Source organism: Nymphaea colorata, chromosome 7, assembly GCF_008831285.2.
Source record: "Nymphaea colorata isolate Beijing-Zhang1983 chromosome 7, ASM883128v2, whole genome shotgun sequence".
In the NCBI taxonomy this organism is placed as follows: domain Eukaryota; kingdom Viridiplantae; phylum Streptophyta; class Magnoliopsida; order Nymphaeales; family Nymphaeaceae; genus Nymphaea; species Nymphaea colorata.
Window position 1 is genome coordinate 3,695,442 of NC_045144.1, and position 25,798 is coordinate 3,721,239.

The 25,798-nt window shown below is 39.2% G+C and overlaps 3 protein-coding genes across 9 annotated transcripts; 2 read left to right on the top strand and 1 right to left on the bottom strand.

Annotated features, from left to right (window-relative positions):
* The first annotated feature begins 582 nt into the window (after positions 1 to 582).
* On the top strand, positions 583 to 1,659 carry LOC116257341 (RING-H2 finger protein ATL74-like). Its single transcript, XM_031633977.2, has 2 exons — positions 583 to 1,236; positions 1,306 to 1,659. The coding sequence occupies exons 1-2, from the start codon at positions 777 to 779 to the stop codon at positions 1,323 to 1,325; spliced, it is 480 nt and encodes a 159-aa protein (XP_031489837.1). The 5' UTR covers positions 583 to 776; the 3' UTR covers positions 1,326 to 1,659.
* Positions 1,660 to 7,106: 5,447 nt separating this feature from the next.
* LOC116257340 (uncharacterized) lies at positions 7,107 to 11,132 on the bottom strand. Of its 4 annotated transcripts, XM_031633973.2 has the most exons (4): positions 10,870 to 11,131; positions 10,230 to 10,333; positions 9,792 to 10,128; positions 7,107 to 7,370 (listed from the first exon to the last, which is right to left on the bottom strand). In XM_031633973.2, exons 2-4 carry the CDS (start codon positions 10,248 to 10,250, stop codon positions 7,252 to 7,254), a joined length of 477 nt encoding a protein of 158 aa, XP_031489833.1. In that variant the 5' UTR covers positions 10,251 to 10,333; positions 10,870 to 11,131; the 3' UTR covers positions 7,107 to 7,251. The 4 variants fall into 4 exon arrangements, with proteins under 4 accessions (XP_031489833.1, XP_031489829.1, XP_031489831.1 ...); XM_031633969.2 differs by lacking the exon at positions 10,230 to 10,333 and having other exon boundaries at positions 10,870 to 11,132; XM_031633971.2 differs by having other exon boundaries at positions 10,230 to 11,132.
* Positions 11,133 to 13,999: 2,867 nt separating this feature from the next.
* LOC116257339 (MLO-like protein 9) lies at positions 14,000 to 24,257 on the top strand. Of its 4 annotated transcripts, none has more exons than XM_050078839.1 (17): positions 14,000 to 15,847; positions 16,311 to 16,410; positions 16,506 to 16,699; positions 17,773 to 17,830; positions 17,986 to 18,203; positions 19,513 to 19,629; positions 19,741 to 19,801; positions 19,944 to 20,032; positions 20,194 to 20,268; positions 20,353 to 20,441; positions 21,756 to 21,805; positions 21,975 to 22,015; positions 22,104 to 22,277; positions 22,460 to 22,495; positions 22,633 to 22,700; positions 23,210 to 23,270; positions 23,615 to 24,257. In XM_050078839.1, the coding sequence occupies exons 3-17, from the start codon at positions 16,568 to 16,570 to the stop codon at positions 23,963 to 23,965; spliced, it is 1,620 nt and encodes a 539-aa protein (XP_049934796.1). In that variant the 5' UTR covers positions 14,000 to 15,847; positions 16,311 to 16,410; positions 16,506 to 16,567; the 3' UTR covers positions 23,966 to 24,257. The 4 variants fall into 4 exon arrangements, with proteins under 4 accessions (XP_049934796.1, XP_031489825.1, XP_031489827.1 ...); XM_031633965.2 differs by having other exon boundaries at positions 14,000 to 14,389; XM_031633967.2 differs by having other exon boundaries at positions 14,000 to 14,256.
* The last annotated feature ends 1,541 nt before the right edge of the window (positions 24,258 to 25,798 follow it).

Here is a 25,798-nt window from a genome sequence, read left to right on the forward strand (position 1 = left end):
TATGCAATATAAATACAAGTGGTCTATAAATATGCATATATAACTGATTTATACAAGTGATATATAAATATATATAATATACGTTAAAAAGGAGGATTTTCAGTGCAAGATAAGAAGACATGCCATAACTCTAACTATATTTTATATTTTAAGTCAAAAAATGAAAAGATAAGACATGCCATAACTCTAACTATATTTTATATTTTAAGTCAAAAAATGAAAAGATAGCAAGACAAATGCATATAAGATTTGACCGATAGGTTTGGATTTATTCAAACTTGGATTTAAGATTTGATCTGTGAATACATATACAATATAAATACAAGTGGTCTATAAATATGCATATATAACTGATTTATACAAGCGATATATAAATATATATAATTTACGTTAAAAAGGAGGATTTTCAGTCCAAGATATGAAGACATGCCTTTTAGTAGCGTCTGTGCTAATTTAGCACGTCTTTTTATTCCATTTTCTTTTTATTATATTATCCGTACGAGATATGGCACTGTGGATGTGGTACTAAGATGTCAGTGATGTTGGCTAAAAGTAGCAATAAATTCTTTGGTAAATAGTCCCTATTCCTTCTTCTCTCTTGCACACTCGATGGAGCTCATCTTTGGGGTGAGACTCTTCCGGCGGCTGCTTGCCGAACTCGCAGCGTCGACAGGAGGAGGTGGCGGCGAGCCGCCAAACGGGGCGTGAACTCGGACGAGGTCGTCATCCTGACGTCGCTACTCTGCACCCTCATCTGCCTCGTCGGCTGGGGCTTCATGACGCGCTGCGCCTGTTGGTGCCGCTTCGGCTTTAGCAGCGGCGGCAATGACGATTACGACGATGTAGAGACCAATAAGGGCCTCAAGCAAAAAGCCATCCGTGCTATTCCCGTCGGGGCCTTCGACGCCGGGGCCTGCAAGTCCACCAACTGCTCCATCTGCCTGTTCGAATTCCTCACCGGCGAGCAGGTGAGGGTCTTTCCCCTTTGTGGCCACTGCTTTCACCCATCCTGTATTGACACCTGGCTCTCCTCCCACTCCTCCTGCCCATCCTGCCGCCGCCTTCTCCTCTCCCGAAAGACTGCCGCCCCTCCCCCTCCTCCGTCGCCACTGCCTCCAACCGTCCGGAGGTGCCAAAGATGCGGGTTGCCGGAGAATTGCTCTCAGGCGCCCGCCCCCGATGCCGCCGCCAGTGGCGCCGGTAGGGAATGTCGACCAAGAGTCAATTACAGAGAAGGTGATTCAGTAAAGCACGCTTTTGGTTTTCTCCCTCCTCCTCCTTTGACAGCATCTGCAACTTGTACAGGAAAAAAGCATGGCGGGTAGTTGGAAGCTATAAAGGTTATTGCCTTCGGATTGTTGCAGATCTTTTGCGTGGGAATTGACAGCAGTTTGGTACGGTCTTCATCGACAAGACTTACAAGGAAGACCTACCTAACCCTTTTAAGGCACCCATAAAACATCTTGGTGTTCATTTTCTAAACCTGCAGATTGTACGCTACAGAGGAACACCAGCAACGGTTTGAGACAACCAAAGCTGACCCGGTGACGCTAAACTTGTTTGGATCTCAATTTTGCATGTTGATTCAATTAAGATGGTTTCCTAAACTCCTAGATTTCTCTGTTTCAATTTGATGCTTAGATACTCTCTCTCTCGCTAGTGCTTTGGAGGGTTGTCTGGGGGAGTTCATCCATTTCTTTTTAGATCGTTACATCTTTCTGTGGTAGTAAAAACTCGTAGCAAGTTACGGTACTCTGCATCCAAGCCAATGTCAAAGTGGTATGTCAGTAGCCTCTGGAGCTTTCATTTCCGCTCTTTCCCTTTGTCATTTTCAATTGAAAGCCCGAGACTGAAAAGATGCAGTTGGTAGGAAGAGACGGATCGAATGAGCACATTGGGAGAAGTGTTCAATCAAAGATGGGAAGAACATATCAGCAAAAAGCAAGTATTGCTCCTCGGTCTAGGTTATGCAGATGAGCAGACAAATTATTGTTGATTTATAGTTGCAGGCAGAGTTCCCTGGTCTGGTATGCCGAGCTCTTGTTGGTATAAAAAAAAAGCGATTATTGTTCTCTCAATGGGGAAGCTATCAAACTTACGAGTCGTTTGACCTCAAAAATGGAAAATGTCGTCTGTCGTTTAATTTTTCTTCAACAGTAGTTCCTATTACTAAAGTAGTGTTTGATGGGCAGGTATTTTACTGTAGCAGTAGAAACATATTTCAAATTTTCAAAACATTTCTTGTTTATCGAACATAGAAACTTTTTTTTACAGTTAACATGAAAACGGGAAACATATTTCCGGAATTTTTTTTGGAGCCGTTGGGCTCAATCGTGGAAGGAGGGGGGGGGAGGGAAGGAGGCTGACGTGAGGAGAGGGGAAGGAGGCGGAGGTGGTGAAGCCAGGAAGGAGGGAGGAGGAAAGGGAAAGGAGGGAGAAGAAAGGGGAAGGAGGGATCATGGAAGGAGGGAGGAGGAAAGGGGAAGGAGGGAGGAGAAAGAGGAGAGGAGGAAAGGGGAAGAACGGAAGGAGGAGAGGGGAAGGAGGGATGAGGAAGAGGGGAAGGAGGAAAGGGGAAGGAAGGATAGTAGAAGGAGGGAGGAGGAAATGGGAAGGAGGGAGGCGAAAGAGGGGAGGAGAAAAGGGGAAGAACAGAGGGAGGCGGAGGCGAAAGAAGGGAAGGAGGGAGGAGAAAGAAAGGGGCGGAGGCGGAAGAAGGGAAGGAGGCCGCTTCTTTCCCATTTCCATCAATTCTTCCTTTCTTGCAATCAAACGTAGAAATTTAATTTTAGAAAAATAATTCTAAGTTATCAAACACAACATACATTTGAAAATCTAAAATTTTATTTCTAAAAAACCAATTCCATTGTTTCTAGAAATATGTTTCTAACCATCAAACACTACCTAAATTACATGAAACTCTGGGGTGGATACTCAACTCAGATTCTCTCCTATAGGACGTTTTATGTGGATTCAAAATTGGACTAACTACTGGGCACATGAAAACTAAAACAAGAAAAATGAAACTCATTCACACTTTGGTTGTCATCGATCTTTGTGTTCTTTTATGATATGTAAACTGTGCCACGGATCTTGTAGATATATTATGAGATGGATCTGCTTAATCGCACACCGGGTTCACGGCGTCAGAGTTTTACTTGTTTGATAATGAAACGATTCGGGGTCCTCCTATGTTTAGAATAACGCAAACGAAAGTCAGTCGACGAATATCATGAATACGACTATCCAAGTAATTTATACCCCCAAAGCTGCGGGCACGCAGATCAATTGGGCTGAATTGGTGCTGCTGATCCATATTATATTTTTTCGACAAAAAATTACATTTTTCTGAACCTAATCCTTGTTGATGAATCTCCCTTTATTTGACTGCTTCTTAAACTAAGTAGCCCATTAATTAACTAAAGTCTAAATAGGCCTGCACACCGAGTTGAGTCAACTCGAGCTTGACTTGAACTCGCACGGCTCGAACTCGACTCATTTATAAATTAGTTAAACCCGAAATCATAAACTAGTTGAGTTCAACAACTTGACTCGTTTAAACCTGACTAGAATATAACGCTTGAATTGTACAAACCTGTTCGCGAAACCGGTTCACCGGTTTAAGGTAAAATCTATTTACCGAGGTCTTCTCTTCCCCTTCGGTCTTCACTCTTCCGTCTTTCCTACTGCTCTCTGTGGCTGCCTCTCTCTCTTCCCGTCTGCTCTCTCTCTCTTCCCATCTTTCCTCTTCCGTCGACGACAGATGACCAGACCTGAGACCACCCTTCGCCTTCGGTCTTCCATCTTTCCAACTGCTCTCTATCTTCCCGTCTGCTCTCTCTCTTCTCGTCTTCCCTCTTCGATATGGAAGGCCGATGTACTTCTCTTGAAACCATTTTAAGAGATGCATGGGTTTTGTATCAAGTGTATCTCATCATACATCCCAAAATCGTAGATGTAGTATAAGGTTGCATCTGAAGATACACCTCTGATGAAAGTCAACAAGTGCCAAGACTTTCCTTTAAAACAGATAAAAGTTGAAAGCATATATCGCCAATTACTTAAAACTGATGTTAAAAGTAACCTTCCTCCCTTGATGGGAAATAATACAATTAGGGGTCAATTTATGTCTAAAAAAGACAAGATTGTTATGGGCTATCCTTCAAGGACCAAGATTATATAAAAAGTGAAGCTTCCTTGCAACAGTTGAGATGTTCATGGAGCAAAGTTTAATTATTGAAACTTCTTTTCATTTTTGTATTTTGTCTAAGTATAATGAATTAATTTAAGTTGTTAAGTTATAATTTTAATTATTTATAATGAAATACATGTTATTCATAAAACACTTGGCTCAAGATGGTCTGGACAAGGATAATCATAAGGGTAACTGGAAAGTTTGCAGAGTTTCCTTACATCTAAGATATGTAACAAAACCTTTATTTGAACAAGGTCAGTCCACTTTGATGTAGCCTCCCAAGATCTGTTTTACTGCCTATACCATAAACAAGTGACTAATTGTTTTACTTTTACAATACTCAAATAAGCTCTTAATGAACTACAGTTGATCCCCAGGCCCAAACAAAAGGTTCCATGATGACATTCCCAGAATGAGAACCTAATATGCTCAGACCAAAGCCACAAATATCAATTAATAGGTTTTAAACAGCAAGGTTTTTCTCAGGTATTTTTTCGCAAAGCTGAAAATCTTGGAAAATCTCATAAGAAACTCAGCAATTTTTTAGAAAAGAAAATTCCTAAAAATTAGGAAAAGTAAAATAAATGCAAAACTAACAAGAAGACATAAAAACTAACTTGATAAAATGATAAAATTGATGTTTTAGTATAATGAAAATGAAGACAAATAATTTAAGTTTTAAACTTTAAGGCGAAAACAATGTAACATAATGAGAAAAAACACGAAAAAAATGCAAAAAAAAAAATGAAAAATTCATTTTGGAGTTTTTTCAAAGAAAAGGAGGGAAAAGACAGGTTTTTTTTAGTTGTCATTGTTTTTAACGTTCTTATCAGATCTCTTTTTGAAAAAGATGGGTTTTCTGTGGTTATGGCTCAAACCTATAGTTGAAGAGCAATAAAAGATGCAAACAACCCAAAAGAAGCAAATAAATAAATAAAATTGTAATAATTCTATCAAAAAGAAGAGGAACTTCAATTAGCCAGATGTGAAATGCATCAAAAGGTGTTATGAACTTATGATATAAGACAACCATGGATCAAGAAACAGTGACACCTCTTCCCTTTTGGACCGTGAAACTTGACTGAGTCACGAAGATGACCTTCAAAGAAGACAAATCCATGTACCCATATGGCAGGGACCTCAGTCATCCAATTTGCTGGAGAAATGGGGCCAAACAAATGTTCTGATACTAGGAAAGGTCAGAGCCAACAAATTCAGCAATATGTATGCCGAATGTGATGTATCTTTATAATCAAATAAGCATAAATGCTATGTCACACGGGTACTCCTCTTAAGGAGGAGTACCCGCACGGTGCGGGAACGGTACCGGTACGCCCGTGGGTGTGCCTCTAGTGCGGCCAACGTGGTACCGGGTACGGTCAATGTACCCGGGTTCAATTTCGTCCAATTTCGGACTCGGTCAACTTTGACCAAGTCCATAGTTGTCCATTTTTTATTTTGACGATTTTAAGTTTTTAACGTTTTAAACATCATCTAACGTTAAAATGGTTGAAAACCCTAAACCCCTGCGACGTCTTCTTCCTCCTTCGATGCATTTCTCACCGACTGCGGCAATCTCTTTGGCGACTGGCAACTACCGTGGAAGAATGGCGGCGACCGGCGACGGCAGGCGATCTCTGGCGACGGCAGGCAGCGTTGGCAATGGTATTTTGCTTATTTTTTGTGAATCCTCTCAACTAACGCTTGTGTTTTCGACGGTCGGCGGCAACTTGTTCCTCCGGCGCGATTACAACCATACGTTCGGTAGTTTTTGCGGTAGCTTTCTCTGGTTCTTCAAATCACATCTTACAGTCTCTTTCTTTGTTTTATTAATCTATTGTATGTCGTTGTGATTTCGTTTTTACGTTTTTTTTGTTTTCTTGTTGTTCGTTTAAAATTTTTAACGATGCATCTTAATTTGGTCTGTCTTCTCAATAACTGAATGTTCTATTGACTGTTTTTATTTGTTTTTTGTTTCTATTTTCTTGGTTTCGGTCGTCAAGACTCTGCCAGACAGCCACTCAAGGCTTATGAGTGCTGCTAAGCCTGCTATAAATACAGTTAGAACAGAAGAATAGCATTATAAGCTATAATGCTATGTTTCTATTCTAACTGTTATGTTTTTTTTTATCATTAAAATGATTAAATCAGTAATTTTTTGTTACAGCCTGCACTGACTTTTACTGTTTTACAGTTTGACTTGTTTAGCATGTTCTGTTTACCTGTTTAGCATTTCCTCTTTAACCATGGCTTGAGTTGTGACTTGTTTATCAAGAAAGCTGAAATATTTGTATGTTAATTACTTCCATACTGTGTTTTGGATCATGATTTATGAATATGCTATTCTGTTTGTAATTTTTTGATATGTATATGTGTGAATATGTTATTCTGTTTGAAATTTTTTGATATATATATGTGTGAATATGTTATTCGGTTTGAAAATTTGATATATATATATATATATGGCCGCGTGTGTATACGGCCGTACCTCCGCACCTAAATTTTTTGAAAATGGTCTGTACCCGTACCCGCACCGGCACCCGTACCTGTACCTATGTGACATAGCATAAATGTTAACAGATTGTAGACAAACATAAAGAATGAAGGGAAACTGCACCAAGCCCTAGAATACAGCCAAACAGCCCCGGTACTCTTGACCTGGTTCCATGCAAACTACATTGACTCCCATCCATATTTCACAAATTCGTGGATCAGAACTTGATATTCTATGTAATCATGAGAGCCATAGTCAATTTATTATTATTATTTTTTAACAAAAAACAACATCATATATGGTATCAAACAGAAGGACCTTAACCAGAGACATGAAGAAGATGCACAAAATGCTAAAAAGCTAACATACGGAACAAAAGGGGGACTTTTCCAAGATAAAGCAAGGAGACTAGTGTCGTAATGTAACTGTAGAAACCATAGGTGCATATTCATGTTCCAATGCATATTACAATGTTCAAATATCTCACGCTTTTTTACACCATCACATATCCACACGAGCCTACGATATCCTTATCTTCACAGTTCTCGCACAAGTGATCAACTCAAGTTACCCAATCGTGCATCCGACATGAGCAGCCACTCATCCCAACTTCAACTTCGAAGAAGTCATACAAATTAATAGGTCTGCAGCCCCAGAGACTCCCCAAGCTCATAACTTGATCTACAGCACCATGAGCAATTACCTAAGTTGGCGATCTATGATGCTGCTGTAGACTATGCAGCAAGAAACAGAAGAAGACAAACTAGCCAACTTGCAGTTAAGCCAGACAACAGAACCAGTCAACCAGACAATGAACAGAATTGAAATAAAGCCTGCCAGAGAAAATCTCAGCCATTCAGTGTAATCTTATCTTCAGTCTTATCAAATGATTCTAATATCATAAGGAGATGGCTTTCCCAAAGAATCCTGGCAGTTAAGCCTAGTAACCTAGAAGTATAAATCGCTCATCAGAAACACAAAGATCATTGTGTTTTTCCATGCCATGAGCTTTTAATCTCCATCATTACGTGGTAGGCCAGAACTTTGTGCAAGCATCGGAAGTAAAGCATAGCTGCATATAAAAGGAAATACAAGCAGATTAAGCAGGATAACGTTCTTTTATAACAATACCTATAAATATGCCTTATCCATTTTACTGAGTTAACCAGTCCCATCCATTCATTTTCCATGCTCTACAGTCTACTGATAACCTCCAGCAGTTCCTGGTAATTGTGGAAAATTTTAGATCTTTTCCCCATAAAAAACCAAAACATTTTTGAAAAGGTGGTCACTTTCATCTCAAGCATGATTCTTTTTTTTTTGGGTGATATTTCCAAATCAAGACCAGCTTGTAAAGAGTGCCATATCATATTTGATAATAGCAGTTTTAATGACTCATTGACTCTTACTATTCTTTGACGAGTTTATGGAGAATGGAATGCAGAATCTTTATCAACATTTCTCTAACATGTATCATCTTAAGCAACATTCACCTTGAATTTCACGTCTGTCATGAATTCATGCCGATATAACATGTTTAATCTTTCACATGGCTCGTTACCATTAGCAATGGTATACCTCCTCTCCTGTTCACGTAATTAGTTCCTGACATCTGATTCTTACTAATATGGCTAAATTCATACCAGACCCACTAAGGGCCTTTGTCGGGTTGGGGCATTTTTTATAATTCCAAAACTTGGTCTCTGACCAGTGGTTACAATCTAGAATTTAGAAAGCTAGAATGACAGAGTTACCCTTCGCTCAACTACAGTTGTCTTCCTTCAAAAGCTCTAACGGTTTACTGCCTAAGAGTCCAATTTAGTTTAATGTCTTAAAACACTTAGACATCAGAATAGTGTTGTGAAATCAGTTTTTGAATCAAACTGTCCTCAAAAAGATTTAGAAAATCAGCCACACCAATTAACTAGAACCATTTTTGAGCTGAAAAAGTTACACCTTTGTTTTATTTGTTTTGTAAAATCCAAAACATGAAAACAATAAATAATGAATAAGAATCAGAAGACTTGTCACCAACTCAACACAGAACAACTGGACACAATTAAAATAACTTCATTAAAAATTTAATGACACTGCTTTGGACTCATCCCATGTCAGTATGAATGACCATTCAGCACTGATAGTGGAAAATGACTTGAACACTAGCAAACAGGATGATAAACTCAAATAATCACGTTCTTGGACAAGTTTGCATTTGCCTGTCCCAAGTTGCAAAAGGAAGAGGTTTCCAATGTCCTAGGAGTAGAATTATGTCAGTATCCTCATTCCCTTGGGCTGGATGATAAAGACCTCTGGATCAGCTATGATTAGTGTAAGGTGCTGAACTAGCAATTATTCATGTGATGCGAGCCTAATGTGAGAGTACTCCTCAAAGGTGGACCAGAAGGAAAACATTGTACTTTACTTGCCACTTCATTAAGGTGACGGAACAAGAGAAAGTTAGGAGTACCAGGATAGCTGCCAATCCAGGACAAGAAACGGTACGCCATCCAAAATAAGCTTTAGTGAAGTTAATGTAAAATCTAGATAAGAAATGGGAAGGGTGACGAGTCAAATTCTTCTTTCTTCTGGCTGAAAAAGCTGGTGCTCGATAAACAATAGCTTTAACAATTGAAATATATTAACCATTTGAAATTTTGAACTAATCATGCTTTAACAAATATTTTGGTACAATCACTAACTTATAAGGTAAAGAGGAAAAATTTTATTACAACTTTTGGGTTATTCTGTATTGTAATCCAAATATTTGGAGAATTGCCTTGTTTGATACCAGCTTATAAATAATCCAATATAAATTTCTTTGTGTCCAAACAGCAGAAAAAGAGTGCTTTCTTCAAAATAATCCAATCAGATCAGGAAAGAGGACTGGTCAATGGCTATCACTTTAATCAACAAAAGGAAAACTTAAAAGGTTCCAGAGCAAATGTCCAATCTCCACAGCGTAGAAGCTAGGAAAGTAAAAAGAATCAGATCAAGCTCAGGATAACTAGGATTAGCTAGTTTCCCAACACTAGCATATACATACTAGCAAAGAATTGGAAAACATCATCACTTAGAAAACTGTATGAGTTTAATGATCCTCACATTTGTCAAAATCAGCATTTGCTGCACAGGCCTCAACATATTCAATGTTGTGTTCTCTGCACCAATCCATGTACAACTTTCTGATCTCAGGCGCATCTGCTTCTACTTCATCTCCACTAAGTAAGCTACAACCTTCATTGTCAAGGATTCCATAATCCAGGAATTCCAGATGTGGATCACTGGAGCACTCCCCCTGCTTTTGCAAGCGCCTTCTATATTCAGTGAAAGCAAAGTGATTGGGAACAAGGTCTGCCCTGTTACCGACGCATAACAGTATTTCAAAGTTTTGGAGACTGTTCACAGAAACCCAATCCTGGAGAGCTACAAAAGATGACATCTGCATAACATTTGCTTTTTAGGATAGGATGATCATAGCCAACTACATGGAACGCTACAACTTTTCAAAGTAAATCAACATATTTCTGTAAGGATACTCACATTACTTTGGTCAAACACCATCACCAGTGCCAATGGCTGCTGGTAGGTCAATGAATAATTCTCAGGAAAACTATCACCAAGATGTTCCACGCATATGGAAATATCTGCTAGATAATATTTCGTATCAATTGTCCACCTGTTGTTTTGACTATGAGGAACATATTTTAGATGCAGTTTCTTAATCAATGTCCGCTCAGAAGTGGGCTTTCAGTAATTCTCCAGCATTCATTTTGTGAGACGCAATTTCTAAGAGGAACGAACAAAGACTTCCAGTATGTAAGAGGAGAGCAAGCTCCCAATTCAACAAAGTAGGATCTCTTACAACCCGATCCCATGCACCACGTTTAGAAGCGAACCATAAAGCTATACTAAATGAATCAACTATGACGCATAGAAAAAACAATATTTTTCTACAGGATCAAGAAAGAATTGTGCAAAGAAAAACTTAGGAAAAGGGAATGAACAAAATTGAGTCAGAGAGTGGACACAAATCACGGAGAGATTCCAACAAATGGAGAAAAGTAGAGAAATCAAACAAAGAAAGCAATCCAAAAGATAGAAACAAGAACTGATGATGAAGATGTGACGGCGAAGGTGGTAAACAGAAGGTGTGTCTCCATGTGTATCTATTTTTCCTTACTTGAGAGAGAGTCTGTTTGCCGGCGTTCGAGGAACCGACCATTAGAATCGACGGCCGCTTCTCAAGCGGGGTCTGAGTCTTCTCCGTGATCTCCCGCCCCATCTCTCTCTCCCACTCCGTTTTCCTTATCTCTGGGCCTCTGGCGAGTGGAGACGACCCACTTCCCCAGCACAAACGCTTCCTTGCCTCGTGATTTGGTCGCGGAGGCAGAACAATCTTTCACAGGGATTCGTGGACTCGCGGCATCGAAGCCCTTCACTCTGAATTTGTACGCCGGCTGTTGGCTACTTAATAAGTAAATCAAAAGCTTTACAGGATTTATCGTGGAAAAAGGACTTCGGGGAAAATATAATTAAATTTATTAAGTAATTTTTTAAGCAGGTGCACCACCGGGTCCGAAATTGACGCAGAGTCATGAGACAAGCCATCGGAGGTTGTCAAAGGGGTTTGAATCAACATGGGTGCCCTTAAGTTCAGAACTGCTTTATATCCTTCAATTGCCAAGCAAAGCAGGTTATAGACTGACTGTGTCTGAAATGGTTTCCCTTACGTTAAACGCAACAGGGCGAGCCCACTGTGAGGGGGCCGTCAGGTTGCATGTTAGTAGTTCAAGCCCTGGCTCTTGTTGCCATAATACACATAGCACTCTGAGGACTACTATGTTCTGAACAGTGTTTGGTTCATACGGGATTTGTATCACCTAAAACGATATCCTCGTGACCGAACAAATCAGTGCAATAATAGTTATGAGTAGACGTAATTTTAACAGTACCATTCTTTAGTATCATGTAACTGAGCTATTCACTTTTATTGAAGTGATACGCACAAAAAATGTTTGCTTGCAAACCATTACAGTGTTGTTTCCCTTACAACATGGGCAGAAGGTTTCTCACAACGGCTCTGCCCGAACTTACTTTTCTCCAATGATCATTTACAAGCAGTCTCTCTTGGATTTCGAGTGCCATTTGAGCAATAATTGCTTGTAGTTCAGTACCAACAGCCAATAGTATTTGTAACATTCCAACGCATTTAAAAAGTGGCCAATTGAACTTGCATAAATATTAAATTAATTTGATACTGGAGGTACTTACAACTAAGGGAAGTAGGGTTAGGGTTACCCAGAAAAATGCATACCACTCTGTGAACAGGAGTAATCATCTTAGTAATAGTATTCATGACATTAGGATATTCAGGTAAATAGAAATCTAAATGAACTCACCTCTCACATTGATAAGCAAAAAAAATTACAGTTGATGCCTAGAGCAGAAGACTGTTGCACATGTAATAAAACCAGTAGCGGAGCCAGCGTGGGGTTGGCGTGGGTGCCTGCCCACGCCAGCCCAAGATAACTCAATGTTTTTGCCTGCTTTATTTCAAGTTTGTTCGTGCATGTACCGGCTTTGGCTTCCGTTTTCCTTTTCATAAAATTAAAATTATGGGCATTCCACATGCACGAGAAAAAAACTCAACTGCTTATAGCAGTAGCGGAGCCAGCATGGGGCTGGTGTGGCTGCCTGCTCACGCCAGCCCAAGGTACTAGTACATAGTGCCCCATAGCCAAAAATTTCTGGCTTCGCCACTTAATAGAACAGTATTAATATGGCAAGTAAAGGGAAGAATTATAACATAAACTGTATAAAGCAGAAAGCAAGAACGACTTTTTCTTTCTTCGTTGAGAACAGGGCAATTGAAAGACAGAAAAATAAGCACAAGATAGACGTCCCTTTTGCCATTGAAAGGTCAAAGTTCTTTCCACACTTCCAACTTCCTATTGAATTGAAAAATAGAACAAGGCACTTCATTTTTTTTGCATGGACCTTAGGTAATTAAGGATATTTCTCTTGTCTGATAAATCATACTTCCTTCTACACTCTTATATGGAAGTCCTCAAAAAAGGCGGAAGTGATTGATTCACATTAACATAGAAAATACGTAACTAGATGGGTAAACATATGATTGGTATCTAACCCATCTTTTGAAGAAATGCTGGAACTAGCCAATAAGAAAACCGTTACACCCAGACAAGGTCGTCTAGTTACTAAACCAAAAGTTCTCTTATATTCAAACAACAAAGAACTTTATGGTTGGTCAACAATCAAAAGAAGCAATCCTTCTAGGCAAATTATCCTAGCCTTGTATTCATTGGACTCCTGACCAAAGTAAAATGCTTGACTCGACATTTAACCCCATAAAAAAAAAAGAAAAAAAGAAAACTATGTCGCATCAACAAAACAGATTTATAAATGCCAACGTCGTCAGGTCAATGGTAGTCGGGCAAAACCTTTTCTTCTAGTTCAGATTCAGAAACGCACGCTTAGTCAGTATAGATTAGAATTTACGATTCATAAGAATTTCAAAATATACAATTCTTCCACATGGCCCTCGATACGTCTCGGTTCCGTATCAACCCTTGCAAAAATACTGAGGATCATCTTTTTCCAACCCTCACAAGATATGCTTTGACTGTATTACCATAGGCTTTGGTCTACATCTGGCATGATCAGTTAGAGTCGCGGGCCCTATCTGCAATAGCGGCACGGTGCGGTCAAAGCCCAATTCTAGGTCCGGTCATTTTCCCCGTGGGCCTTGCAGTGGAAACTAAACTGGGGCTGGGGCTGCCACTTGATTCCGTCCAAAAACATGTACCCTTACCAAATTACATATCATCATATCACCAAGTCGTCCAGTCAATTTTGTCCCCTTTTCACGCGCATAACCTTTATAATTTTAAGGTTCTTAATTATTTTCTCATATATATATATATTTATACAATGTTTGATTATTATAATATTGTTTTAAGTGGATCCACAACATCCTGTTATTATTGCACTGATTTGTTTGGTCACGAGGATATCGTTTTAGCAACCGTATTAAATTAAACCTTATGATTTTTCTGTGGTCCTCATGCATTAAAAGGTGTATTTTCATTTAGTGCTTTTGACATTACCTCATAAGAGACTTGGAAAAGGTGAGGAGAAAAGTGCTTACAAATAGAAGAGGATGAAAGCTTGGTTTTGTGATAACAGCCGAGAGGCAGGTCTCAAAATGAAAATTTGCTTTTCAAACAAAAACCAGTGGCCTACGGTGGATACAATTAGCGTATTGTCAGGCAACGTTACTGGGTGCGCCTCTTTTGACCTCGCACCCGCATCCACGCGATGTGGGTGCCGGTGCGCTCTGGATGCGCACCCAAGCTACCGCACCCGATTAAAATCGTTCATTTTTGAGACTCGCACCACGGCCAAATGAGTGTGGGTCTAATATTGTTCAAATTTTAGGTGTTTTTTTTTTTTTTCAACCAAGTCGATCCCGCGTCTCGTCTCCCCTTTGCCGCTGCTTCAGCTTTACCCCCCCCGTGGCATCATCCCCGGCCGGCGGAGGCATCAGGTTTCCTTACCGTTTTCCTGCATTCTTAATAAAACCCCTTTTTGTCTGCCCGTTCTCGCCGGAGTTTTCCTCCGTAAGACGGGAAGAGACCGGGCCTCCGATGGATAGGAAGAAGGGGGTTTCCGATGAACAGGTGCACTTGTGAATCGTTTGGCTGATTGATTCGCACCGTCCTCCTTTCTGCCAATTATTTATGGTTCTCCCCGGTGTGCCTGTGAATCTATTCACCACAGCCCTCTGTCTTCTCCTTTCCTGGATTTCTGGCTTCACGGTGCCCTCGTTCCCCTTCCCTCTGTTTTACTGTTGGGGAAATAATTGAATGGGTTTGGGTCTTGATTATGTATGCGTTGTCTATCTTCTTCTGTTTTTGTGAGACTGGGGAAAAGTGTGGCTTTGTTCGTGATTCATTCCGTTGTCTGAATGGGTATTTTCCTTGTTGGGACAATCGTTGCTCGTTTCTTCTGTTTTGTCTGGTTTTAGGTGGACAACCTAATCTGATCTTCCATTTGGGTTATATGTGGAGGTTTTAATTGTATTGATTTGCTGCGTCTTTGTTCAATTAAACACTGATCCGTACCTAGGAATCGTTTTTGTTTGTCACTTGTCAGTATTCCATGTTTCGTCCATCTTTTTATATATATATCTCTGGTTTAAAGAAAATTCTGCTTTTGGGTGCATGCTTGTGAACGATAAGAAATGTTATTGGTGATTGTGCTGATATGGGGATTCTTCTTTTCCTCATGTTGGGAATTAATCAGACATTTAACGTTGCCAATAGCTGCTGGGTGCATGTGAATTTCGGGTTCAATGTCATGTGTGGAAAGACAGTGGAGCTACTTTTTCTTCTGAAATTGTGAACTTGAGTTATGGAGTGTTTGGCATAGCATGTTAACTGTTGGTTGTTTTTTTGTTCAATTGTTCATGACTTTAGAATAGCAGATAACTCTCTAAACTTATTTATGGGCATTCATTGCTAGATGTCAACTTCCATTTCACGTTTGAAATCTGACTGAAAGTGACTCAGTGAACTATGCATACTATCTGAAGGTAAAACTATAAAAGATGGCAAACATAACGAAAGAAAAAGAAGTTGTTTCTGTAATGTGTGACTGTATGAACTGTCATTCTGTGAACTCAAAACTAGAGTATATTTCTTGTTGAATGTTGAACTAATTTTATAGTGATATCATGATTAGGAAATTGTAATTTTGATCTTGTTATTTAATAATTTTGTGGTTTATAGACAATTTTTTGTCATATATATTATATACATATTATTATTATTATAATAAATTAATAATAATAATAATAATAATAATAATAATAATAATAATAATAATAATAATAATAAAATACTCTCACTGCACCGCCGCACCTAAATTTTTTGAGATGTGCTGTGCCGGCATCCGCACCCGCACCCGCACTTAGGTGACATAGATTGTCAGATTCGGATGGCCATCACTATCCCTGGTTCTTGGTCACAGACGTCGAAGCCCTGGGCAATGAGGTGCTTCCACACCTCGACCTTCTCCGAGTCGAAGTCGCTGTTGAGGAGGGTCGATGTGCTCATGTCCTTCGGGCCGTCGTAGAGGTGAGCGTCTGTTCCGACCCTGAACACCACAGTTGACGCCTACGTTATGCTTGCCGCCGCTTGCCGGAATATCTTTCCGGCCACCGCCGCTCTTCCGATATCCTACACACACTCTCTTCCCCCTCTTCTGTCGTTCCATCTTCTTTTGCTTCTTCTTGCTCAGTGGGAGAACAAGATCTTGATGGGACCAGAGAACAAGTAGAATTTTAGCTTCAGGAAAGAAGCAGGACCCATGGAGGGCTGACTTTTTTTTTTTACATAATAAAGTAATCGATTCGAGCCTTCATTCGAAGATTTTCTTTGTCTGCATTTGATGGCGCAGGGTGAAAAACGCGAAATATCTCACCTTCTACCATGAATTTCCCGGCCCACAGGCGGGCCCCACTATGTTACGACTTTTCTTTTTTCATTTGAAAAAATCCCCACTTGATTCCGACTTAAATAACTCTTCTTCCGAATGCAGTTTTCTCACGTCTATGGAAAAATCAGCTTCAGATTATAGGGAAGCACGAGAAGGGGAGGAAGCTTACCCGGGATCGTTTTCGTTTGACGTTAGTCTACATGTATGGAAAATATATTTATATCTTAGGATTGAGCTTCATTTTTCTGTTCTGTACCTTGCACCTTCCTGATTCGCAGAAAGTTTTCATATTGATAGGTTTTTCTTCCTTGGTTGGAGAGGATTTGGGGAGTGCCGGCTTAAGGTTGGGAGGTTGAGGAATGGCTGGTGGAGGTGGTGAGGAAGGTGCGAGGACTTTGATACAGACGCCATCATGGGCAGTTGCTCTTGTGTGCGCCGTGATCATAGTAATCTCCTTACTGTTGGAGAAGGGCCTTCATCATATTGGAGAGGTATGAGACTAAAAAGCCACGTTGCTCGTGTTGTTTTTGCTTTATGCTTTTTTCCCTTCTACTTCTTCCTGTTCTTCTTTATTCTTGTCCTAGATGGTGGCAGAGGCCTACGTCGGAGTTCCTTAATGCATATTATGGTGGTAGTCTTTTTTCTTTTTCCTTTTTGTTTTTCTTTCCTAGTGCCGTTGGAAAAGAGGCAGAATGAAGTGATCTGGAATGGCGGGATTTTGAAGTTCATTGGCGATCACTATGGGCATTAGTTTGATGGGATTCTGTGGATTGGACGCCGACTCCTTCTAAGATACTTCCAGCAAAACGAAGCCAAGGGAAAATAGAAGCTTGGCGGAAAGTTTTGGCTGCTGATCTGTTTGGAATTATCGAGATAGAGGGTGTGGGGAAGACGTGGGACAAATATTATTTCTGATCTCTTGGAAGTTGATATTCCGCATCATATTTGAAGAAAGAAAATCAGAAACTAAATTAACTCATCTTGGTGGTCCTGAGAAACGAGAAACGAATAAAAGCAATACTGAATAGGTCTTTCTGTTAGAATCTGATGTCTCTGTTTTACATTTGCCAATTTTTTGAAGAAGTGCTTGTTGCAAATAATTAGTTTCTTTTTCGGCACATCTTATTTTCTGAACTGTTGTTCAGTTTTCTTTTCCCCAAGCCCAAATCACAAACTGCAGAAAGGAGCTTGGAACCGCTTATTCGTTCCACAGTTTTGTGGCACTTTTAAGTTTTATATGTTAAATGTCTTTAAATTTTCCAGTTGTTAGTGCTAGCTATATATAGGTTTTTCCTTTGAACTTATTTCTTCGCGTTTCATTTTTTCGATGGTTATGAGATTTTTTATTCTCTCTCTGTAAGAAACAACACTTTGCATTCCTATTCTTGTTCTGTTAGATTAAAAAGAGAGAAGAACCTGCTAGAGTTATTTAATTTGCTCTTCTATTATGTTACTGTAAATAGCCGATTCTTTTGTTTTCGGAAATAACTGGTTCTTGTTAGTTCTTTTTGATCTTCGTTGGAATGCATTTTAGAACTGACATTCTCCAAGGTTGTACTGACAGTGGCTTACGAAAAAGCAAAAAAGGGCTCTTTATGAAGCGTTGGAGAAGGTTAAGGCGGGTAAGTACTCCATCTCTATAAGTAAAATTGCGTGCTTTTTTTGTTTGACGTGCACCGTTCATGTTCTGTAGGATTGCCATTTCCTTCCCATGAACGTTGCCTCTGAACTTGTCCGACCAATAACTGTCACTCGTATTCTTGTTCGTTGATGGCAGAGCTTATGATTCTTGGGTTTATCTCGTTGCTGCTAACTTTTGGGCAGAATTACGTTGCCAAAATATGTATCCTTGAAGATGTGGCCAACACTATGCTGCCGTGTCGTGGTCAACAAGAAGAAACTGGCAATAGACGATTGCTGGACTTCCCTTACGCAAGCATGACATCATCTCACAGAATCTTAGCTGGTGCTGCATCCCCAGTTAAATGTAAGGAGGTAAATTTCCCAAGCTCTCTCTCTCTCTCAACGAAAAATGTTTTAAGGACTGGGAGATCCTCTAATGTAATTGGTGTATTGGCATGTGAAATCATATTTACCGTAGTTTGTAGGCATTAATTTTGGTTTTAGAGGATAAAGTGTCCATTTCTTGTAAGAATTTTGTTTTGAGGTTTCTATGCTTAACGGTAGCTATTGTTTCCTTGAACCTAGTAAACTTCACAAGGGTTTGTCCTAGGACAATATCACTCATGTAGTTCGAACTAATTATACAGAAATAAATTGGGCAACAGGCATAGGTTTTAGCATCCATGTAAGGAATGATTTGGATTCTCGTCTTCTCCTGTAATTTGCTCCATTTGATAACCAAAAGGAACTATGACCAAGGATGTACGGTAGTATTAGACTAAGATATATATGGTCCTTATTCTCTTTTGGAATTTATTTTCAATTTGGACTATTCTCATGCCCTTCTCACAATTGGGATGATGGCAACGTTATTCCTAGTGAGTAATTATTTTTCTCCTGTTCAGGATTCTGCCTTGGAGGGTTTTTTTCTTCAAGTCTAAAATGATATAAAATTTTTCCCATTTGTTTCTGTCATAACCATAAGAACCTTGATTAGACAACCTTGGATGGTCTTTGGTAGGAAAAGGTTTCTCACTTTTATTATCTTGGTGATAGGCAACATAATGACTTGTTGCAGGATAATCCATGAATGAGGATGTGTGGACTGTTTGATGTTGGGTGCTGATAGAAAAACATAAACAACAACAAAGCACTTGCAATAATATCTAGATGTTCCTGTAGATTCTGCTACACATTTTGGCCTTTAAGTTTAAAGATCAGATGTTCTTAGTTTGTGGCTCAAAAAAAAATGTGTTGCCGTGTTCTTGATGTGACAAATTTATTTTGGAGCATCCATGGAATACACTATTGACCTTTCTTTTCTTCTCTATATATTTGATAATAACTATACCTAGCCACAGGCCTATGCATGGCCCTTTCCTCTCGAAGAAGCTTTCATTCTTCATGTGATTCTTCATATAGAATGATTGAGTTATCCACAATTAATTTGGTGGATCTCACATGGTTGTAGATTTGTAGTATCAAGGTTGAAATTCAAGAAGCTATAGATTGTTGAAAATGCCAATATGTAAAATCAGGCAACTCTGTGGGCTGGTGCGGGAAAATGGCCACAACAGCCCACATGTTGTTCTGCTACTGCCTTGGAAGCAGTATTTACTTTTTCATCTGTTTATGTTTGGACTAAAGTAGTGCTGATTATAATTGCATTTTGCTTCATCAGGGAAAAGTGCCACTTATTTCTACTGAAGCAATCCATCAGCTGCACATTTTCATTTTTTTCTTGGCAGTGTTTCATGTGGCATACAGTGCATCAACGATGGCCCTTGGGAGGGCAAAGGTTTGGGACTATCAAATTCAAGTTACAGTCAACAAGGGTTGTCGTTAAAATATACTTTTTGTCAGGAAAGAATATAGAATAACTTTCTTTGTCGAATCAATTTCTCCCCAGATCCGCAGATGGAAAGAATGGGAAAAAGAAACTGTATCCCCAAACTATGAGTTTTCTAATGGTAATGTTTTCTTTATTAGACCATTTTGACACTTGATGTCAATCTTCAGCACTTTTGTGAGATGGCTTAGATTTTTTATGGTATTTTCTTCTGATTATTCTCTCCTTCAACATATGCAACTACAATGTTGTGAATCACACAGATCAATCAAGATTTAGGTTTACTCATGAAACATCATTTGTGCGGCAACATACAAATTTTTGGACTAGAATCAGACTCCTGTTCTATCTTGTAAGTTTCTTTCATTCAATAAAGTATGGAAAGCTTTGTTTTCTCCCTTTTTTAGTAGTCTATGTCTGACAACTTCTAAACTGGGGATGATACATCCATAGCCCCCTTTCTTTTGTTATGGAGGGAGACTAAATGTTGGCCAATTAAATCCCTTTTTTCAGGCATGTTTCTTCCGTCAGTTCTTCAGGTCGGTCAGGAAGGTGGACTATTTGACTATGCGACATGGCTTTGTTGCAGTGAGTTTCCATATGTTTAGGCTCCTCATGTTTGAGCTCAATCAAGTTTATTTCTTAAATAGATTGACTATGTGGCTTCTGTAGGTCCATCTATCTCCTGGTGCTAAGTTTAATTTTCAAAAATATATTAAAAGATCCTTGGAAGATGATTTCAAGGTTGTGGTGGGGATCAGGTATGCGACTTTATTCTTCATTACGTTACATGAAGAAAAATTAATTTTTTTTTATTCCAAAATATTTTCTCAAGATCTATATTGGTTGTTTATTTTTTTTTATTTATTAATATATCTCTTATAGAATATTGCGTGTATGTATTGACACTGACTTTTCTTCATGCGTTACTTCTGTTTTTAACTTAGAATTTTGGCTATATATTGGAAAGCTGACTTATGCTTGTTTTCACGTTTCGTATATTATAGTTATGCCTCCCAAATCCTGATCCTTTTTATTGGTCTTTCTGCTCAAAAGCATGTTTGACTGGCCCTGCATCCAGTGCACCTACATCTGTTGCATGTTTCATGCAGATAGGGAAATTTCATGAGGGACAAAACAGAAAGTTCATTTTCCTTTTCTCTCTCTCAGCTGGAATACATGTGAATATAAACTTGATTCTATCTTAGTACTTGATGTGGAATAACTAGTTTGCCAAAAATATGTATGTTGCTTCTTCCATCCAAAGGAGAAATAGATTGAGCTTCTTCGGTGACCAAAGGAATTGATGGCCTGGATGTCGTGGAAAATAGATTGTAAATCTTTAATAGGCTGAAGTTGTGTTTAGCAATTGTAAAACAGTTCAAAGCATGACACATTAATTTACTTGACCAAATCAAGTCAGTTTACAAACAAAATATTCCTAGTAAAATACTGGCATCATTGAGAAATTTTGTGAAAAACAACAAAAAATTTCAGAAAAATGGGTGTCAAGAGTAGGAGCAAGCAGTAAAATGACATGATAGAAACTTTGAAGAAAATGAGTTATCAAGAAAATAGGGCACCTTGCACCTTACATACGCATAAATATCTATTGGACCAATCTTTGGATGTCTAAAGATCAAACGACAATGGCTGAAAAAAGGGACGTTATGCACTTTTCAAACAATAGGAGAAAGGGAAGGTTTTTGAACTTTAAAATAAAGGAGCTTTGTGGATATTATGGTATCTGACAAATAAAGCAAAAATAGTAGAAGGAAGTATGATTTATCTGACATAGGTATCAAGAGAAATATTCTGAATTATCTAAGGCCCATGCAAAGAAAATGAAGTGCCTTGTTCTATTTTTCAATTCAATAGGAAGTTGGAAGTGTGGAAGAACTTTGACCTTTCAATGGCAAAAGGGACATCTATCTTGTGCTTATTTTTCTGTCTTTCAATTGCCCTGTTCTCAGTGAAGAAAGAAAAACCGTTTTTGCTTTATGCTTTATACATTTTATGTTCTAATTCTTCCCTTTACTTGCCATATTAATATTGTTCTGCTACATGTTCAATAGTCCTCTGCTCTGGGCATCAGCTGTAATTTTTTTGCTTGTCAATGTCAGAGGTGAGTTCATTTAGATTTCTATTTACCTGAATATCTTAATGTCATGAATACTATTACGATTTCTATTTACCTGAATATCTTAATGTCATGAATACTATTACGATTTCTATTTACCTGAATATCTTCATGTCATGAATACTATTACTAAGATGATTACTCTTGTTCACAGAGTGGTATGCATTGTTCTGGGTAACCCTACTTCCCTTAGTTGTAAGTACTTCCAGACTCCAGTACCAAATTATTTTAATATTTCTGCAAGTTCAATTGGCCACTTCTTAAATGTGTTGGAATGTTACAGATACTATTGGCTGTTGGTACTAAACTGCAAGCAATTGTTGCTCAAATGGCACTCGAAATCCAAGAGAGACATGCTGTAGTACAAGGAATTCCTCTTGTACAACTCAGTGACAAGCATTTTTGGTTTAGTAGACCACAATTGATATTGTCACTCGTGCATTTTACACTGTTTCAGGTAATTAATATGTTTGTCATAGCTTTGTCAAGTGGATCCATTACATGCCCAAAAAGTGTTTTAACAACCACATTCAAATTCTGAAAATATAACGTCAGTTGTTGCTAGTTATTAGCTTTCAGGTCTTTCTCATCTTGTCCTTGTCCATTGCCTAACTGAATGATTTTACCTGAAATGTGCAGAACGCTTTCCAGATAACGTATTTCTTCTGGATATGGGTAAAACTCTGGCTTTCTATTTTGTTTGTCCTTGTGCATGTCTTTGTTATATATTTTTGGTTTGTATTTATTTTTCAGTTTTTTTTTTGTCATATCAGTGATAATGAAGTTCCCAATTTTTCTTTCTCTGATGGCAGTACGAATACTCATTAAACTCTTGCTTCCATGAAAGGCTTGAACTTGTAATTGGGAGGGTCGTCCTTGGGTATGTATTTCTTTTTAATTTCTTGAAAATTATTATGTCAAGCCCGTCTAAACACGTGAAAAGTCATATTTTCCATGTGTATAAAAGGACACTGGTATAATCAGTTGCCCCCATGTACGATTTAGACGCGTCTAATGCTGCTAAAGTAAATGTTGATAGTTGAGGGTCACCTTTCACTTTATCTTAAGGTGATTCCAATGGTGAATATAAAAAGGTGAGTACGATAGATTGCAATTCGACAGTGGAAAGCAAGTCCAATTTTGAAAGACGAAGAAAACCTTCGGATTTCAAGTTGGGTTCCTCCAAAACATGAACGTGATGACCTTTTGTCTTTTTTTGAACTCATCAGTGTCCGCGGCTGCAAAAAAAGATTCACGTGGAATTCACTTGCAATAAAAATGATAAAACCACCCATTGTATTCTGAAGCATTGCTGGCCTTTTTTATGAATGAAGGTGGTTAAACTGAAACTTACTGCTTTTCAGCTCTGATATTTGTCTTGTTCTGCAGATTTTTTGTCCTGTTTTTATGTAGCTACATCACTCTTCCTTTGTATGCATTGGTAACCCAGGTAAATATTTTTCGTTAAATATCTACGACGTCAGTATCACTGTAGAAATTTAAACACAACTGCTAAATGTCACTTCTCAATGTGACAATCTCTTATCTACTGCCAATAAGATGGTTCTTCTATTGCTTGCAAAATGATCCTTGACAATTGACATTCTTCCAAAGTATCTAATTGCGTGGTCCTTTGACAAAAGGAGTTACAAAGCTCTTCAACCATCTGTTTTCAAATTCAGCGGCGAGAACTACATGAATCATGTGTACTCATTTACAAGCAGTTCATATGCTGCCAAGGATTTTTCATGATATGCACAAGTCATGGAACCCTCTTCTTCAAATCATTTGCAGATGGGTTCGCACATGAAGAGATCCATCTTCGATGACCAGACATCAAAGGCCCTTAGGAAGTGGCAGCAGACTGCGAAGAAGAAGCATCAGAAGCCTACCGGTGGAAGCCCCAAGGCATCACCAAAGCACATTGAGCGTGTAATGACTACCGGTCGGCAGGCCCGCTCACGCTCAATACGCTTGGGTGGAAGTAGAACATACTACTCGGACCACGAAGTGTCTGATATAGAGGCTGATGCATCTCCAAGGTTGCCGTCCGGTGGTGGGAATCATGACATTCGGCCAAGTGAAGGGCAGCATCCGAGGGATAAAACCAATGGCGAGGATGACGTCTCCTTTGCAAAGGCTTGAGGTCTTCATGGATTCTCTACTGTGCAAATGTACTCGCAAGCTCATCATTTCATTTGTTGTCTCTACTGTTCCCTCGCATTCGGGTGTGCCCTCACCAGCTAATCTCTCTCTCTCTTTCTTTCTTTCTCTATGTATATATATACACTGACGAATCGTTGGAAGTTCTCGCTTTTGTGAGAATGTAAAGTAGCATTGGTGAGGTGGTGATGCCGATTGGTGGACTGAACAATGTTTGAAGATCTTTGAGGCAGTTTGTTGCCTCAAATGAAATGCGAGATCATCTTCTTCTCCAGGACTGAGAAAATATGCAAAAATGTTCTTTTTTTTCTCTTGGCATAATATTGGCAAACACTTACATTTGGACATTAGGGGAAGAGATCTGCTTTTAGCGGCTATTTTCAAGTGACATGCACCAGTGCTTTTAAGCACCACTGGCCGTTTGGGCATTTTTGGTGTGGCATCTTCATTAGCACCACTATATATATTTGGTTGTTTAACTGCACAAATAGGTTTAGGATGTTAAAAAATGTAAGGATAACGAAGTCTAGATCTTTTGATGTACAAATTGGTTTTACGAACTTATGAGGTTTGATTAACCATATTGAAAATTCTGTCCTTTTAAATCCTACATCCCTCAACATGATCATCTGTCTGTACAATTGAACTGCGAAATAGAGAACACAAAATGCTTGGGGCAGAACATCCGATTGCACTAACAGAAAGGTGTCTTCTGTAAGAACAAAACCATAATTTCTGGACACTTTATCATTCCACGTACATTTGCTGAAAAAAAGTCGACGACAAATTTGTGTTCTCTGCCTTTGCTTAATATTCAGTGGACTTTTGTTTATGTAGGTCAGCGTTTGAGAAGGGATCAGAAGGGATCAGAAAAATTACGCGGGAAAACATGTTTAGATGTTTTATTCCATCAGTTAGTTTGCACTGCTCAAAGTGAGGCAAAAATTGCAAACAAAATTAAAACCACTTCTTTAACGTCTGTGTTTCAATGAGAGACAAAACGTCTGTCTCAGGAGTTCTGCTATTACAATGCTAGGACGAGATAGTCCCTCATCTGGGTCCTGGAAGAGTTCCCTCAACAATTGATCCAGATGCTGTTGAGTTGCAAGATAGAGGGAGAAGATTACCCAAGCGTCAGGTGAGAATCAGGACGTGGAAGCTGGCTAAATTGGACTCAGACGAGGCAATGAGGGCTGCTGCCAAAGCTAGAGCTTCATCTTCCGTGCTTAAGCCAGTTGGTTCACGTCGACTGAGGATACTGTTCAAGTGAAAATGCTAGTGCTGCAAGTAGTATCAGCACAGATATTGGTCTGCACAAGGATGTCAAAAACAGCCTTAGGCTGTCTAGCAAGAATTCATTTCCCCCAAGTCGAGCTAGTAGGGATGATATTGAATAAGGAACCCGTTGTGTCAGCAGCTTTGGCAGCCTTGCCCACACAAACAACTCTGCTGCACTCAGTCCTCTGCCATTAGAGCTGCCTGCTGCCTCTCTGGATGCTGAGAGGTTGGCATTCACTGTTGGAAGGTTGATGTCAAACAGTGAAAATTTCAATCCAATATATCAATCATCTCCATGGTCTACTAAGACAAATGATGCCCATGAAAAAATTATAAGCCATCGTTTTGACGACAAGCTGTTGAAGAACAGAGGCAATGTCAGAGAAAATCAAAGACCATCTGTGATCTGGGATCAATCCGCTGGCCGTTATATTTCAGTTCTGCCTTCTGGTGGAGATAGCTACACTTTGGGAAACCGACCCACTTCATCTCAAACCATGGAACAGGAGGCATCTTCTACTAATGCAATCTTGAGTC

Bases quoted from the DNA above. Each gene is read 5' to 3' on its own strand.
- LOC116257341 (XM_031633977.2), top strand. From the start codon at position 777: ATGACGCGCTGCGCCTGTTGGTGCCGCTTCGGCTTTAGCAGCGGCGGC. The intron at 1,237-1,305 runs GTGATTCAGTAA...CAACTTGTACAG, and splicing joins AAGAGTCAATTACAGAGAAG to GAAAAAAGCATGGCGGGTAG.
- LOC116257340 (XM_031633969.2), bottom strand. From the start codon at position 10,971: ATGGGGCGGGAGATCACGGAGAAGACTCAGACCCCGCTTGAGAAGCGG. The intron at 10,129-10,869 runs GTAAGGAAAAAT...AATGTTATGCAG, and splicing joins GCAAACAGACTCTCTCTCAA to ATGTCATCTTTTGTAGCTCT. The intron at 7,371-9,791 runs GTGAGGATCATT...ATGGTGCTGTAG, and splicing joins AAATGCTGATTTTGACAAAT to ATCAAGTTATGAGCTTGGGG.
- LOC116257339 (XM_050078839.1), top strand. From the start codon at position 16,568: ATGGCTGGTGGAGGTGGTGAGGAAGGTGCGAGGACTTTGATACAGACG. The intron at 20,033-20,193 runs GTAAGTTTCTTT...CCCTTTTTTCAG, and splicing joins TCAGACTCCTGTTCTATCTT to GCATGTTTCTTCCGTCAGTT. The intron at 22,278-22,459 runs GTAATTAATATG...TGAAATGTGCAG, and splicing joins TGCATTTTACACTGTTTCAG to AACGCTTTCCAGATAACGTA.